Source organism: Arachis hypogaea, chromosome 6, assembly GCF_003086295.3.
Source record: "Arachis hypogaea cultivar Tifrunner chromosome 6, arahy.Tifrunner.gnm2.J5K5, whole genome shotgun sequence".
NCBI lineage: Eukaryota > Viridiplantae > Streptophyta > Magnoliopsida > Fabales > Fabaceae > Arachis > Arachis hypogaea.
Genome location: NC_092041.1, coordinates 7,952,638 through 7,967,100, shown reverse-complemented (window position 1 = coordinate 7,967,100; position 14,463 = coordinate 7,952,638). Strand labels below are relative to the sequence as shown.

The following is a 14,463-nucleotide window of genomic DNA, read 5'->3' as shown; positions in this document are numbered from 1 at the left end:
CTTTACTTCACCTCAAAGTTATCCCCATTTCCTATCTTCATTTGATTATCAAACTTAATACTTTTATTTTTTTTCTGGAAAAATGAAAATAGAGGTTTAGAAGCTTGAACTTATTTTGGAATCACAAAAATACGTGTGCTGAGAAACAAGGTGTGTGCGTACGCACACTTGTGTGTGTGCGCACACTTGCATAAAAATCCAAGGAGAAGCGTACGCACCAGGTGGTGCGAGTGCCCCAGCAGCACGTATAATTGTCCCTGTGCATATGCACGTTAGTGTGCGTGCGTACGTTTTCTGAAAATTTACAGGGGTGTGCGTGCGTACAACAGTGTGCGTACGCACAAGTGAAAACTTGACCCTACTTAGAGCGTGCGCACAAGCGTGTGCGTGCCCACACATACCGGAGATCCTGGTTCTGCTAGAACTGAAAAAGAAAACAGCTTTTTGCTCAAATTTTTTGACGCCCATAACTTTTTCAATTTAAAATATTTTTTACCCGTTCTTCGAACAGCATAAACTTCACTAACCCTATTTTCATTTAAAACAAGTTGCAAGCAATTTGAGAGTTCGGAAGGCAAATTATAACTCGCCGAAGTTCGGCCCAAAACCAAAATTTTACAAAACTTCCCAAACCTCATTTTCATTCAAAAACCTTATCCCATTAATCACCAAACCTGCAATTATTACATAATATGTCCTTCCTCATCATCAAAACAACCGCCATAATAAATCATACTTCAAATCAACAATAATATTATACATACACCTCCCAAATCCATCAACCAAAACCATAGCTCACAAATTCTAGTTTTATATGTTTATGTCCTCAAATCATTAATCAACAATTCATCAAATCATCAACTAATCAACATGCTCGAAACCAAAACATGTTTCTCAACAAGATACTAAGCAACAAATATATACACATACATCTCAATCTTTTCTATGGTCATCTAGTCTAAATTTTCACAGAATATTATATATTAAATGCAAGAAACCTAAATCATACCTTAGCCAGTTTTCACGTAGTAATCAAGGCAACTCACCAAAACAAACACAGCCCCCAAAAGTTCAATAAAATACTAGTGCTCAACCTCCACCAAGTTCCAATGTCCACAATTTCAAGCTCCAGTTATTTATTTACAATCTAATACATATTCATAACACATGTACACCCAAATTTAATACCCAAAGCACAAATTCAGAAAATTAAATAGAGTTATAATATCCTCACCTTACCCAAACTTTGTATAAGAAACAGTGAACATTTTCCTCAAACTAATTGGATCCTAGCACATCAAAAAGTAAAGAAATTCAACATCACTATATAATTTTCGAAAATTGGAGGAATGAGAGATTAAGAGTAATTAACGTCTAATTGAACATGTTATGTGCCATGTATACTATTAGTTAACATTTTATATCATCAATCATTAGCAAAAATTGTGAGTGGAGTAACTAAAGGATAAATATAACTAATTTGTAATTTTTGAAAGACCAATTTGATTAAAAAAATCTGAAGGGCGAATTAAAAAAATATCGTATCTTTCATAAACTAATTTGACTATTAATCCAATTTATTAACCTAGACACACACAAAACGATATTATAAAAATACTACAAATAAAAAGTTCATATTAAATATTATTTTTAAATTTTTTATACATTAAATCAAAATTTTCTCTTTTATTATGTTAATTTATACCGTCAGGACCATTCTTTTAAAGCAAACTCCTCTATTTAATTATGATCATTTGCAAGAATTTAACGAAAGAAAATTTTTAAAATATAAGAATAAAAAATGCACGTGAGAAGTAAATCAAGTAATAAGTAATAACCCTAAATAGGATTGGGAATTGGAAGTATCGGATTCTTCCCACGGAGCATCTTCAACCTTATTCCCTTCCAAAGGTACTATTTTTTTCGATTTCATTCTCTTGCATTGAAGATAAAATGGGTTTGGGAGCACGAAATAGCAGCGAGCGCCTCAGAACAATTTGGACCCCTGAGATGGATCGCTACTTCGTTGATCTTTTGTTAGAGCAGGTTCGCCAGGGCACTAAATTCGATGATCATTTAACGAGCAAACGAGCATGGATTCATATGTCATCATTGTTCAATGCAAAGTTCAACTTTCAATATGAAAAGGATATTCTCAAGAATCGCTACAAAACACTCAGGAATCTCTACAGAGTTGTCAACAACCTTCTAGCCAATCCGGGTTTTAGCTGGGATCAGAAGCGGAGTATGGTCACTGCTGATAATCCTGTTTGGGATGAGTATCTCAAGGTATGAAAATCTTGTCATTTACCCTAAATCAAATATAATCTTTTCAATTTTAACAAAATGTTTCCAATCATTTATCTTCAGCATGATTTGGGCAGTTAAATCCGGCTGCACGGTCACACAGAATAAAAAGTATTCCTTATTTCAAGGATTTGTGTATTATCTATGGAAATGCAGTGGTAGAAGAAAAAGGTAGCTCTTTTCATTGAAAATTAATTTACACTATGCTTGATGCTTTGAAGGTCTATGTTTCAAAATTTCAATATCCAATAGTAATGAGTATGAATTCATAGGTGACAATGCACCGGGTGGGTCATCTTATTCAGGCGAAAATGAGACATTCATACACTTAGATAAGAATATAGGAGAGGATGTTCATGAGGTTCTTCATGATATAATGGTTGATGAAGATTTTGGAATATCTACCTTGGAAACTGAAAATGATGATTCGGAGCAGAGGGTGGTGAACGAACCAGCAACCCCATTTTCTACCCGTACCCGGACTTATTGGCAGCCACCAATGGATCGTTACTTCATCAACCAAATGCTTGCCCACGTGGACAAAGGAAATCGGCCTGATGGAGTCTTTAGCAGACAAGCATGGATGGAGATGATTTTGTCTTTCAACGAAAAATTTGGTTTTGACTATAGTTTGGAACATCTTAAAAATCGATACAAAACTCTGAGAAGGCAGTATAATTTAATTAAAAATCTTCTTGATTTGGACGCGTTTGTCTGGGATGAATCGCGCCAGATGGTTACTGCCGATGACTCTGCTTGGCAAGATTGTATTAAGGTATGTACTTGCATAAAAAATCTGCTAGGAAATCGTACATCTTTGGACTTGTATACATGAAAGGTCAATTGCTTATCCGGCCAATGAGTATATCCATTTGTGAAGCGATAGAATGAAGGCTTACTGAAACTATTTTCAAGAACATAAGTCTTACTTTTGCCTCTCAGTAGCGGGTAGCTACTGTATTTCCTGATAATAGTTGCATTTAATCATTCTTTGTTTATTCTGTTTGTCATGCTCTTTAATTAGTTTAGTACCAGGTTGCCAGCCTTCCCCTTTGAGCTAAAACAGGGAAACAACTTGGTAAATTCTGCAAATCTTAAGGGTTTGGTTGGTAATATACTAATATAGGTGCAAAATGGAGAAGAATAGAAAGATGGAAATTGGGATCATTAGAGTTTTTTTTTTTAAATTATTATTATTATTCCTAGTTAGGTTTCTTTTTCATCTTTTGGTGCTGCTTGTAGTTGAAAGGAGCAAGGTTATTGTGCAAGGGATTATTAGGGGATACTGGGATAGTCAAAGACAGCATTATCTTCTTAGTCACTTGATTTTCCTTTATTGTTGAGTGTCAATGCAGATGATTTCTTAGTCTTGTTGTTTATGGTTTAACAAGTTTGAAAGCATTACATGCAGATACATCCAGATGCAAGGCAGTTTATGACCCGGCCTTTGCCATATTATAAAGATTTGTGTATCATATGTAATCCTAAATTTGAGGAGAAAAAATCTACTCTCCTTCAAGATATTGAGCATCAAAACATTGTTGATGTTAAGATTGATAGTGACTACGCATCCCCAGCTGGTCATTCTTCAATTACTTCCAATCCCAGTGAAGAACAACTTGGTGTTGTAAAGGAGGTAGCTCATTCGGATCAGAAACAAAAGCGACAGTTAGAGAAGTTTTCCGGTGCTCCTATTTCTAAACACTCAAGAAATGAAGAACATGGCATGGCTGTTGCTCTCCGTGAGATGGCAACTGCAGTGTCTTCTTTGTCTACAGAGAAGAATGATGAGAACCCTGTATCAATAGAGACTGTCATACATGCAGTGCAAGCATTGCCTGATATGGATGAAGATCTGGTTCTGGATGCTTGTGATTTCCTAGAAGATGAGAGAAAAGCCAAAATATTTCTTGCTTTGGATATCAAGTTAAGAAAGAAATGGTTGATTAGGAAACTTCGCACACAGGCCTAGCCTGTGCATTTTCTATATCTTATTGGATTGTATACTTCTAACAGGGTTAGCTTGATTAGGTTTTCTTTGGCTCAAAATCTAGTAGATTTTATGATTAGGAAAGGGAAGTCAATATGCATCAATGATTGTCTAAGTAAATGTAAATGATCAATTGTTCAATGGTGGCTTGGCTGATTAGTTCAATAGCACTAAAATTCCCTTATATTAAAGTGACTTTGTTGAGATAACGAATTTGGAAATGAACCATCTTTTTACAAGTACTTGATTAGATAGATATTAGGATTAAAAAAAACCTCTAACATCTAATCACATGCTATTAAAAGTGAATTCTTTGAGATAGTGAAGGCAAAAATAAACTGAAATTGCCCAAGTACCTGATTGGCAGAAATTAAATCCTTACCTTAATAAACTATGTTTTAGATGATTAGTTCATTATACATTTTTATACATGCGATTCTGAAAATAATAATAGGTTCCAGCCCATAGCAAGGGTACTAAGCAAGTAACTAGAAGGAGCTGTGCAAATGTTATAAACTACTAATTACATTGCCTTGAAAATACGTTACATTTAATTCCTACATCTCTACCTCAGGCGCTCTATACGATGTATACGTAACAAGACTAACAAACAGAAACATTGATTCCATAATTAAAATCATGTTCAAGATTGAAACTAATTCTTTTTTTTTATTTTATTTTTCTTTTCATCAAACTAAATATAACATATGTTGCCACTAGTCTCAATCAGAAGTCTGGATCAAGGATAGTAGACATCAAAAGTTCTTGTACAAATCCACTACGCCGTGCTTTCTCTGTTTGGTCTTTGTCAGATAAAGATGGCTGAACAACATCTCTGCAATAATGAAAGGAGGAAAAAAATTTTGCCTCGGCATTAGTATAGTCATCACCATCTTGAAAGCTATAGTCAAGTACTCGAGTGCATTAATTTATTTATTCTATTTTAAAAAAAAAAACTACAAATAATCATATCCTATATTAGGGTTCAGCCATCCTGGATTAGAGGAACACATTTAGCAATTTCAAGGCAAAGTGCTTGTTAAAGTGCAGGTAGTCTAAGAAAGTCTTGAAGAATATAGTAAGACAAGGGCAAAAACACCCCACTCCACTTTCTCTTTTTTCCCCCTTTACATCAATGCAAGGGCAACTAGATAACGGATGAGGAATATAGTAAGACAAGAAGTTGAAAAGTTAGGAATATGCTAGGAATATGGTACCTTTCTATCACTGTATCGCTTGAGTGTGTTTCTTCGGTGCTTACTTCACTTGAAGAATCAGGTCCCACATTTTCGGTTTCGGCGGAGGCAGCAGCAGCTCCACCGTATAAAAATGACAGAAATGGATCACATGCTGCCTTGGAGCTAGAGGTAGATATTGTAGGGGATAACCCATCCGAGAAAGAATGCCACTGTCCATCATCTATATCCTTAGAGCACCTCAGAAATGAGAGACTTGGGTATAAGTCTTTATAGCGCCTTGATTTAAGCTGAGCGTAGTCTCGAGTCAAGGAAGCAAAACAGTTGAACAAAATGAAGGACAAAGAACATCAGAAAGAAGCACTGTAAAAGAATTTGGTAAAAGGAGACCATAATTGAAACGAATTTGGTAAATATAATGTTTTTTTTTATCAAATGGATGAGAAAGGATATCTTAATTATGCTTCCATGTTGTGCTGTTATGTGATCCACCATGTTTGTCCCCACCCACACCGCACAAACAGGACAAATCTGCAAGTAGATATAAAGATAGAGAACACAATTGAGTGTAACCCAACAAGTACAATGATGGATAGTAGCAAATGATAAATTCACACAGAAATACATTGTATGAGAGAGATTAAGCTTAGGTCATTATTTCCACATTTTTGAATACAATTGCTTCTTACTCTCTTTGTTCCCTTTTAATTTGTCACTGTTACTGTCAACCAGAAAAACTGATCTAAGATTTGTGTCTAATAACATTAATAATTAAAAATCGGATACAATGATGCTATAAAGTGACAGTGAGAGATAAATACGAACAGAGGGAGTATGTGACAAACATGTTATTTGTCTACTAAAATTGTTTTCAGTTATCATCTCTTGTATCCACATGAAGTACAAGTTAAACAGTTTAACAGTTTTTATAGTTTCAAGTATAAGCTATAAAGAAAAGAACATTCATTTCCAAGCAGCAAAATGGATCACAATGGAGTCTTTTCAAACAAACATATTTGCAACAAATTGTAAGGCCTAGTGGTTAAACTGAAATATGTTTATCATTGAGAAAAATACAAAGTTGGATGGATTACAGCTAGGTAGTAATAAAGAAGCAACAACAAGAAGGACCAAGTTGGCCTTTTAACTTTTAGCAGTTGTGATCGCTCTGAAAACAATTTATATAAAGTTATTGTCAAAAAAGTAAAAGCTGGTTTGTGAAAAAAGCCCTAAGACGCGGTTTCTTATGTTTACCATGAGGATATTGACTTAATAATTCGCAGGCGAATAATCTAATTATTTTCAAGAATATAGATTCATATCCTACCATGTATATAATCCTATTGATGTTAATTAATAATAATCAAATAGGACTAAAGCAGAAAACATAAAAAAAAAAAGGAAAGGAAATGTTAAAAAAGTGGGAGATGAATAAAATACCCCAGATTTGGGTTCAAGAGAATGTTCCAAGTCAATATGGCAACAAAGCTCGAGAAGATCAAAGTCATCTACACAAAAGGGGCATGGATATACCGTCCTCAACTCATCTTCCCCTTTCATCTCTTCAAAATCCTCGAACACCTCTGCTTCAACATCCCCACCAAAATAAATAAATAAATAAAAAGGTTAAATATTGAGCTAACACAACACACCCCAAAAAGGAAAAAAGGACTTTTTTACTTCGACCCCACGAAACTATGTTAAAAAGAAGAAGAAAATACCAGCATAACGGGATTTGTGTCTGGATGGGTAGCTTCTAGAAGCAGTACCGAAGGGAAAACCCAAAGTGTCGCGGTCCATTGGTTTTGCGATTGAAGTAGGAACTGGAACAACCACCACAAGAAGAAGAAGAAGAAGAAAATGAAGTAGACGTCTATGTGTTTGTGTGTGTAAGTGAGTGAGTTATATAGAGAGAGAGAGTGTGTGTAAGAAATGAGAAGGGGGAGGAAAGTACGAAGGAGTTTCGCTTGGTTCGGTTTGGGGATGCAATTTGCACTGCGAGCTTCCTTCTTGTGTTGTGGTTGTGGATCCTTAGCCAGCACGAATTCTAGTTATTTATGAATTTACCGAAATACCCCTTCAAGACCAAGACCGCATCAAGTCATCAACCACCGTCCATTGTCCATCCTCAACCACCTCTAAGTAATTTCCTATTTTTTATAAGGTCCATTCAACTAGGCCCAGTTCCCATAATAGAGAGACTTTCGATCATCATAAGCCCAAATATACAGATTAAGCCCAACTCAAATCCATTTGTAATATTCTATAGTATTCATCACGTTTGAGTCTAGAGTTCATCCCTATACCAAAAAACCCAGACCAGATAGAAAAGTTTTGTCCGCAAACTCATACACTATTCATAAAGCTATTTGATAAAAGAACTAAATATAGAATTTTAAAACTTAAATTCTAAATTCTAAATTCTAATCATAAATAATTTACGTAGGAAAGAACCAGAGAGTTGTGAGTTTAATATAACGATAATTTTTTAATTTCACATAAGAAGAACACTGGCTAAAAGCAAACATTATTTAGGTATTACCACACCCAGACACTCTGCATGTTTTAATTTTGAATTTATTGATTACTTAGGATGCCATATTTTGTATTTATTCTGAGTTAGAAATAAACAGGACAAATAATTAAGGCAACTCAACAGTGTGGTTCCTGTCTGTGAACGTAACAGAGGAAACAGAGAAAGTGTAGGAATCTTTGAAGGTGAAAGTAATGAATTATATTCTTGATCAAATGTCACAAGTTGACATGTCAATGCTTATATATTATATGAGTCTATCAGATACATGACTCTATATAATACGCACGTAACAAACCTCAGCAAACTACGCTAACTCTAATTGACTCGTAACAAACTTTTTATATTAGGTTCTAACTGGCTTCCTATATTTGTTATGTTAACTATACTATTTATATCTCCCCTCAAACTTAGTGTTACCTAGAGGAAATTTTGAGTTTGTCGCGAAATAATGCAAAAGTGGCATGTGAAAGCGGTTTCATAAATACATCCGCTATCTAGAAAGAAGAGAAACATGAACAACATACAGGTGCTTGCTAGTAACCATGTCCCGTATCAAATGCAAATCAACCTCAAAATACTTCGATCTATAGTATGAAGCACAGGGTTTGCTGTTAGCATAACTGCGCCAAGGTTATTGCAGAAGATGGTCGGAGGCATAGAAGATTCAACCTTGAGTTCTCCCAACAATTTTTAAAGCCATATGATCTCTGCATAGGTATCTACGAGTGACCTGAAACGCCTCTTCGAAATCAGGACCGCATGAAGTCATTAACCACCGTCCATCCTCACCCTCACCCACCGGCTCTAAGTAATTTCCAATGTTTCATGTGGTCCATTCAAATAGGCCAAGTTCCCATTGTACAGAATCTTTTGATCATTATAAACCTAACAATTTCGCTATCTGCCAACTTCTAGCCAACTCTTGTTTATGATTATGTTTAATGGAAGTGTCTTTGTAGATATGTCTAACAAAAATATCTTTTTTATGCCTGTATCTAATAGAAGTGTCTTTATATATAGATGTGTTTAAAATATAATAATTAATCATTATTGGTAACAAGTTGGCAGATAGTATATTAATACTTTATATTTTTCCTAAACCTAAATTTACAGACCAAGCCCAACCCAAATTGATTTGTAATTTCTATCATATTTATCACTTGAGTCCAGAGTTCAGCCCAATACCAAAAACCCGGACCAAAAAGAAAAGTTTTGTCGGCAAACTCATAAATTATTCATAAAGGTATTTGATAAAAGAACTAAATATTCTGACAAAAAAAAGAACAAAATATAGAATATTAAAATTTAAATTCTAAATCCTAATCATAAATAAAATAATATACCACAGAGTTGTGAATTTAATATTTGATATTTTTTTAGAGATATTTTTTTAGTTTCACACACAGTATATCCAGACCACACGAACACTGAATAAAAGCAAACATTATTTAGGTGTTACCACAATCAGATATTGTACATGTTTAAATTTTGAATTGATTGATTACTTAAGATACCATATTTGGTATTTATTTTGAGTCTGAAATAAATAGGACAAACAATTAAGGCAGCTCAACGGTACGAGTCCTGTCCATAGGGAATTTTAAAATATGAAAGCAACTGATTTTATGAAGTCATTGTTTGATTCAAATTGAAGCCCACACGCTAGGCGTCAATAGAACAAAGTTACACAATTTGCTTTCTTTTTCCATTATTTAGGTTTCCAAAAAAGTGGAAAGCAAGATAGTTTATCGGACCGTTGAAATATAGTTTATTTCTTTTAAATTTTAACATTCACATTTATTTTATCTAAACCTATTGAAAATTTGAAATGAAAGATCCAGGGTAAGTAATTTCAAGTCACAGCACGGAAGAATTCAGTAACTACAGAATATTAAACTCATTAATACTAAAGTAATTAAACTAAGTGGCAAGTGTAAGTAGTAACTTATATATATATATATACACGGTATTTAGTGAAAAAGGTGTCTTTATATGAGAAATAAGAGCATTTAATTATAATTATTAAATTTAAATAAATAGCTAAAATTAGACTATAAAATTTAGAGAAAGAATGTATATAATTAATGTGCTTAAAATTAGAAAAAAGATATTATTAGTATTCTTAAAAATTAGAGAGAGAATAATTAATTTTAAAATATATTTATAATTTATATATTTTTAATTATATTATTTAAAACATAATTCAATATATAAAGAGTTACTATGAAATAAATATTGTAGTAGGTAATTTATTTTATTATTCTTTAACAAAGAATGAAGAGTTACTTTAGTTATAAAATTATATCCGTTTTATTTTTTTAAATTGACAAACATAAATTTTTTTAAACGATTTTATTAAAAAATTAGGTCCTAAAATTGCATCCCACTATTTCGAGGGTTACCTGAAACAGTGATTTGAGCCTGAATTGAGGTCCAGATTCATTGGTTTGGTGGCGTCCAACTTTTTTGGTCGAGGTGCTGCTTGTCCAAGATTTTCGTATGGAGGTGGGGTGGTGCTTGCAAAAGACTTTGATGCTTAAGTTAGCAGGAGTTTTGAGCAGGTTTCTTAGTAGAGTAGAACGTGTCTTATACCTGAGAGGTGTCCGTGTATTTAGAGTATTTATAGTAAAGTAGATAACCATCTTTATTGGAGTAGTTCCATCTTTTCGATGGATAACTGTTCCCTTTATCTTGGGAGTTTGTTGGGATCTATTTTTTAAAAAAGATAGAGATAGTAGGAGAGATTTCTGAAGGTAGTTATCTGCCTTGAATAGGTAGAACTTTGTCTTCTTAAATCTGTGTCTGACATCCTTAAAGAAGTCGGACGTGTTGTGAGGGCCACCCTTTTGGGTGGGTGAAGGTTGTGGTAGGCTTAGAGAAGGGGGGTTGAATTTATGCCTTCCTTTTAAGTTGCTGTTATGACCCTTTTTAAACAAAATTACAATTCTGATTCTGTTTGAACTCAGCAGCGGAAATTTATGAGACAATTTATTTTTGTCTCATGAATATCAGAAAACAGAACTCAGCAGAGAAGAGAAAAGCTAACACCAGCATGTATCCTGGTTCGGTTGCCTTGTGCTATGCAACCTACATCCAGTCTCCTCCACAATTATGGAAGAATTTCACTATAGTTAACAGTATTACATACACCAATTTCACAGGATTGACTAGATCCTTTCACACTCAAGTTCTAACCTAACTTGACATTGGCTATGCTAATACCTAACTATTCCTCTTAGTGCTGACCCAACTAAGAAAGGGATACCAAAACAGGTACAAGATACAAGACACTTAACCAACCTAAAGAAATCAGAAAATAACTCTAGACTTTTCTCTTAAGTGTTTCTCTCAGCCTTTTTCCACTCATGGCTTTTTCTTAAGCTTTCTCACAATGTCTTTTCTCTCAAGAAATTACAGAAAGACAAACTTAGAAAAGTATATTACAATCAGTAAAACATGAAGCAGATTGTCTTCATCAGCAGCCTCTTTGCTATGTGCAAAACCAGATACGCAAACTTCAGATGCAGTTCTTCAGTATTAGCCGAATGCTTCTTTGAAAGAAAGCATTATCCAAGTAGAGGAACTTCTTAACAGAACACTGTTCTCACTCTCTAGTTTTCTCTCCTTACTTTCTGAATGAACATCAAGCTTCTTTTATCTCCTTGCATGTTGCTGGGTTCTTCTTCTAAGGTCAACACCTTGAGCCTTGAACTTCACCAACTCACATGTTCACTTTTCCTCTTTAATCCTTAGAGTAGAAACTTTGCTTCTGACTTCCTCATCTTGACCGAAAGCCATAAAACAGCAACCATAGAAATCTTCTCATGGTCAACTTGATCTTAGCCATTGAAAAACTACTTGGTCCCCAAGTATCACTTGTGACCGTAGATGTGAAGCAGAATAGGGCAGAGAACAATTTTCCCTTGAATGCCATTTTCGGATAGAGCAGAGAGTTGGGAGAAGAGAAGAAGATCTGATGCATGCAAGATGAGATGGATTACCTTTAACCTAAGCTTGATTTGGTTTGGATTTTCTGTTTTAGCTTTTGTGCTTCGAGCTTAAACTTTCTCTCTCTTACTTTTTTGGTTACTAGCTTAGGGAGGAAGCTTTTTCTCTTTCTCTTTCTTACTTTTCTGAAGCCTTGATGTGACTTGATTAGAGAGGAGAGGAACGTTGCTTCTGGTAAGCCAAGATGGTGGGAAATTGAAAATCAATTTCGGGCTTGGATCGGGTTCTTCTCTACTTCAACCCATTGGTACCTTGCTTTGCTTCTTTGATGAATTTTGCTTGAGATGAATGACTTGGGCTTGTCTTTATTTTTCACTTACCATTCAGTCCATTAGCATATATCTTTTGTTTGATGTTGGGCTGCTGCAACACTTATTTTTGGCCTGCATCACTTATCAACAACAATCAAAACTAATTGGGTGATTAGTCCACTAATCAAATGTTTGTCATCATCAATTTTATTAATTAATTTCTTAACTCAACAATGGACCTTTTTGTTTATTTGGGCCTGACTTTTATTTGTTGGGTTAGGGTATAAACATCCACCGTAAAGTAGATTTTATCTATAATTTTATCAAAGAGCATGAAATACACGGTGCATATTATATAAAAGTGACAATACTGATTTGTGAGGATATATCTATATTTATTCATTGATGGGTTGTTTTCACAATGTATTTATAATAATTTTTTGTTTACAAATACTATGTGTATAAATTTTAGTATTATAGTTATTCACATGAAAATATGTAATAGAAAATTGCATGTAATTATGTTTATATAAAATTAATAATTAAAATTTTATAGTTAATTATTTTTTTAAATATTTTAAATTATTTAATAATTATTAAGTATTAATTTTATATAAAAATAATTTTATATATTAAAAATAGTCATTATATATTTATATATAAATATATATTATTTAATTTATTTTTAATGTATAATTTAATATATGAGTTATAAAATAAAATACATTGGTCTATAAATAAATAATATGTAAGTAAATATTATAAATAAATACAATTTTACTGCATGATTAAATTTTATGGCATGATAAAATTAAGAGTAATAATATAATGAGAAGTTATATGTTTAAATTAATTTTTAACTTTATAAAAATTTATGATAAACATTAATTAATAATGAGAATCATATAAAATAACATCTGGAAAATTGACTTGAATAAAATAAAAAAGAGAAACGTTTACTCAAATGCAACAATTGCAATTTCTTTATTTGCGTGTCTTGATTCATTATTATGTAAATCGTGGTAAGTTACCACGTTTTACCATATACACATAAATCGTGGCAGGTAAGCACAGTTTATGAATGAGAAAAAATGGGCATAAATCGCGATAAGTAATCACGGATTATGCATGAATACGATCGGTGAAAACCGTGCTAGATTACCATAGTTTATGTTTGGAAGTGTATAAATACATAATCCGCGTTAAGTCATGACGGATCTCATATGTGGTGGGGCAAAATTTGTAACTCTAAAAGTTTGAGAGAGAATCCAGAAAATCTGCGGTTTATGCCCATTTTTTCTCATTCATAAATCGTGACACGGTTTACATAATAATAAATTAGGACACACACGTAAAGATATTGCCATTATTGTATTTAAGTAAATATTTCTCCTTTTCATTTTATTTAAATAAATTATCCTAAATTATAAGTTCATAAATTATATAAGAATAAGAAATTACAAATTACAAATTTGTAACAAGTCATAAATTCGTTAGTCTACCATTTTTTTGAGAGAAAGAATAAGAAAATGATTCTATGTGTTCTGATTTTTTATTTTTATTACAATAAAAAAGTACTACCAATGGAGTTATCCTGACGTAAGTCTTCTTATAATCTAGATCAACTTAAGTTTAATAGATTTTCTATTACTACTGAAAAAAAGAAGCGAAAGTATTTCAAATGATATAGTCTCCTCATATTTAATTAAGGGGTTGCAGGTTCGAACTAAAAACGGCATCTCTTATCTCACTGACACTAAAGAGGGGGATCTAAAATGAGTGGAATTTTGATATGGATGGAATATAATGAAATAGAGCCACTTTTAGGAGTATAATAGATGCTATCACACATACAATCATATCAATTCGATGGAATTGTTTGATTCCTATTTTTGGTAAAAAAAAATATAATAAATACAAATTAATTTAGTTAAGAAATTCATTGTCTCTTATGCTTCTCTTTTTAATTTTTTAATTCATTAAATTCAATTAATTATAATAAATTAATTATATCAAATAATTAATTCAATCGTCAATGAGTTATATCTTAAATGACATAATCTCCTCATACTCATGTAAGAAGTCGTGGGTTCGAGTCTATCTATCTTTAGTAAATAAAAAAAAGAAATTAATTTAATCAACTATTTCTTAATTTATTTTGTTTGAATTCAACAA

General features: G+C 32.9%; 2 protein-coding genes across 3 annotated transcripts; one reads left to right on the top strand and one right to left on the bottom strand.

Annotated features, from left to right (window-relative positions):
• The first annotated feature begins 1,823 nt into the window (after nt 1-1,823).
• On the top strand, nt 1,824-4,438 carry LOC112695767 (L10-interacting MYB domain-containing protein). 2 transcript variants are annotated; one of them, XM_072197953.1, is made up of 4 exons: nt 1,824-2,289; nt 2,385-2,478; nt 2,580-3,082; nt 3,707-4,438. In XM_072197953.1, exons 1-4 carry the CDS (start codon nt 1,954-1,956, stop codon nt 4,277-4,279), a joined length of 1,506 nt encoding a protein of 501 aa, XP_072054054.1. In that variant the 5' UTR covers nt 1,824-1,953; the 3' UTR covers nt 4,280-4,438. The 2 variants fall into 2 exon arrangements, with proteins under 2 accessions (XP_072054054.1, XP_025604012.1); XM_025748227.3 differs by having other exon boundaries at nt 1,825-2,289; nt 3,719-4,438.
• A 366-nt stretch (nt 4,439-4,804) lies between these two features.
• Nucleotides 4,805-7,623, bottom strand: LOC112695768 (protein DEHYDRATION-INDUCED 19 homolog 3). Its single transcript, XM_025748231.3, has 5 exons — nt 7,215-7,623; nt 6,934-7,076; nt 5,947-6,024; nt 5,515-5,789; nt 4,805-5,132 (listed from the first exon to the last, which is right to left on the bottom strand). Exons 1-5 carry the CDS (start codon nt 7,291-7,293, stop codon nt 5,024-5,026), a joined length of 684 nt encoding a protein of 227 aa, XP_025604016.1. The 5' UTR covers nt 7,294-7,623; the 3' UTR covers nt 4,805-5,023.
• Between the last annotated feature and the right edge of the window lie 6,840 nt (nt 7,624-14,463).

Excerpts from the sequence above, each read along its gene's own strand:
- LOC112695767 (XM_072197953.1), top strand. The coding sequence starts at position 1,954 with ATGGGTTTGGGAGCACGAAATAGCAGCGAGCGCCTCAGAACAATTTGG. Across the intron at positions 2,290-2,384 it reads TTTGGGATGAGTATCTCAAG|TTAAATCCGGCTGCACGGTC; the intron begins GTATGAAAATCT and ends TGATTTGGGCAG. Across the intron at positions 2,479-2,579 it reads TGCAGTGGTAGAAGAAAAAG|GTGACAATGCACCGGGTGGG; the intron begins GTAGCTCTTTTC and ends ATGAATTCATAG.
- LOC112695768 (XM_025748231.3), bottom strand. The coding sequence starts at position 7,293 with ATGGACCGCGACACTTTGGGTTTTCCCTTCGGTACTGCTTCTAGAAGC. Across the intron at positions 5,790-5,946 it reads AACATGGAAGCATAATTAAG|GCTCAGCTTAAATCAAGGCG; the intron begins ATATCCTTTCTC and ends ACTCGAGACTAC. Across the intron at positions 5,133-5,514 it reads AGCGATACAGTGATAGAAAG|AGATGTTGTTCAGCCATCTT; the intron begins GTACCATATTCC and ends TCATTATTGCAG.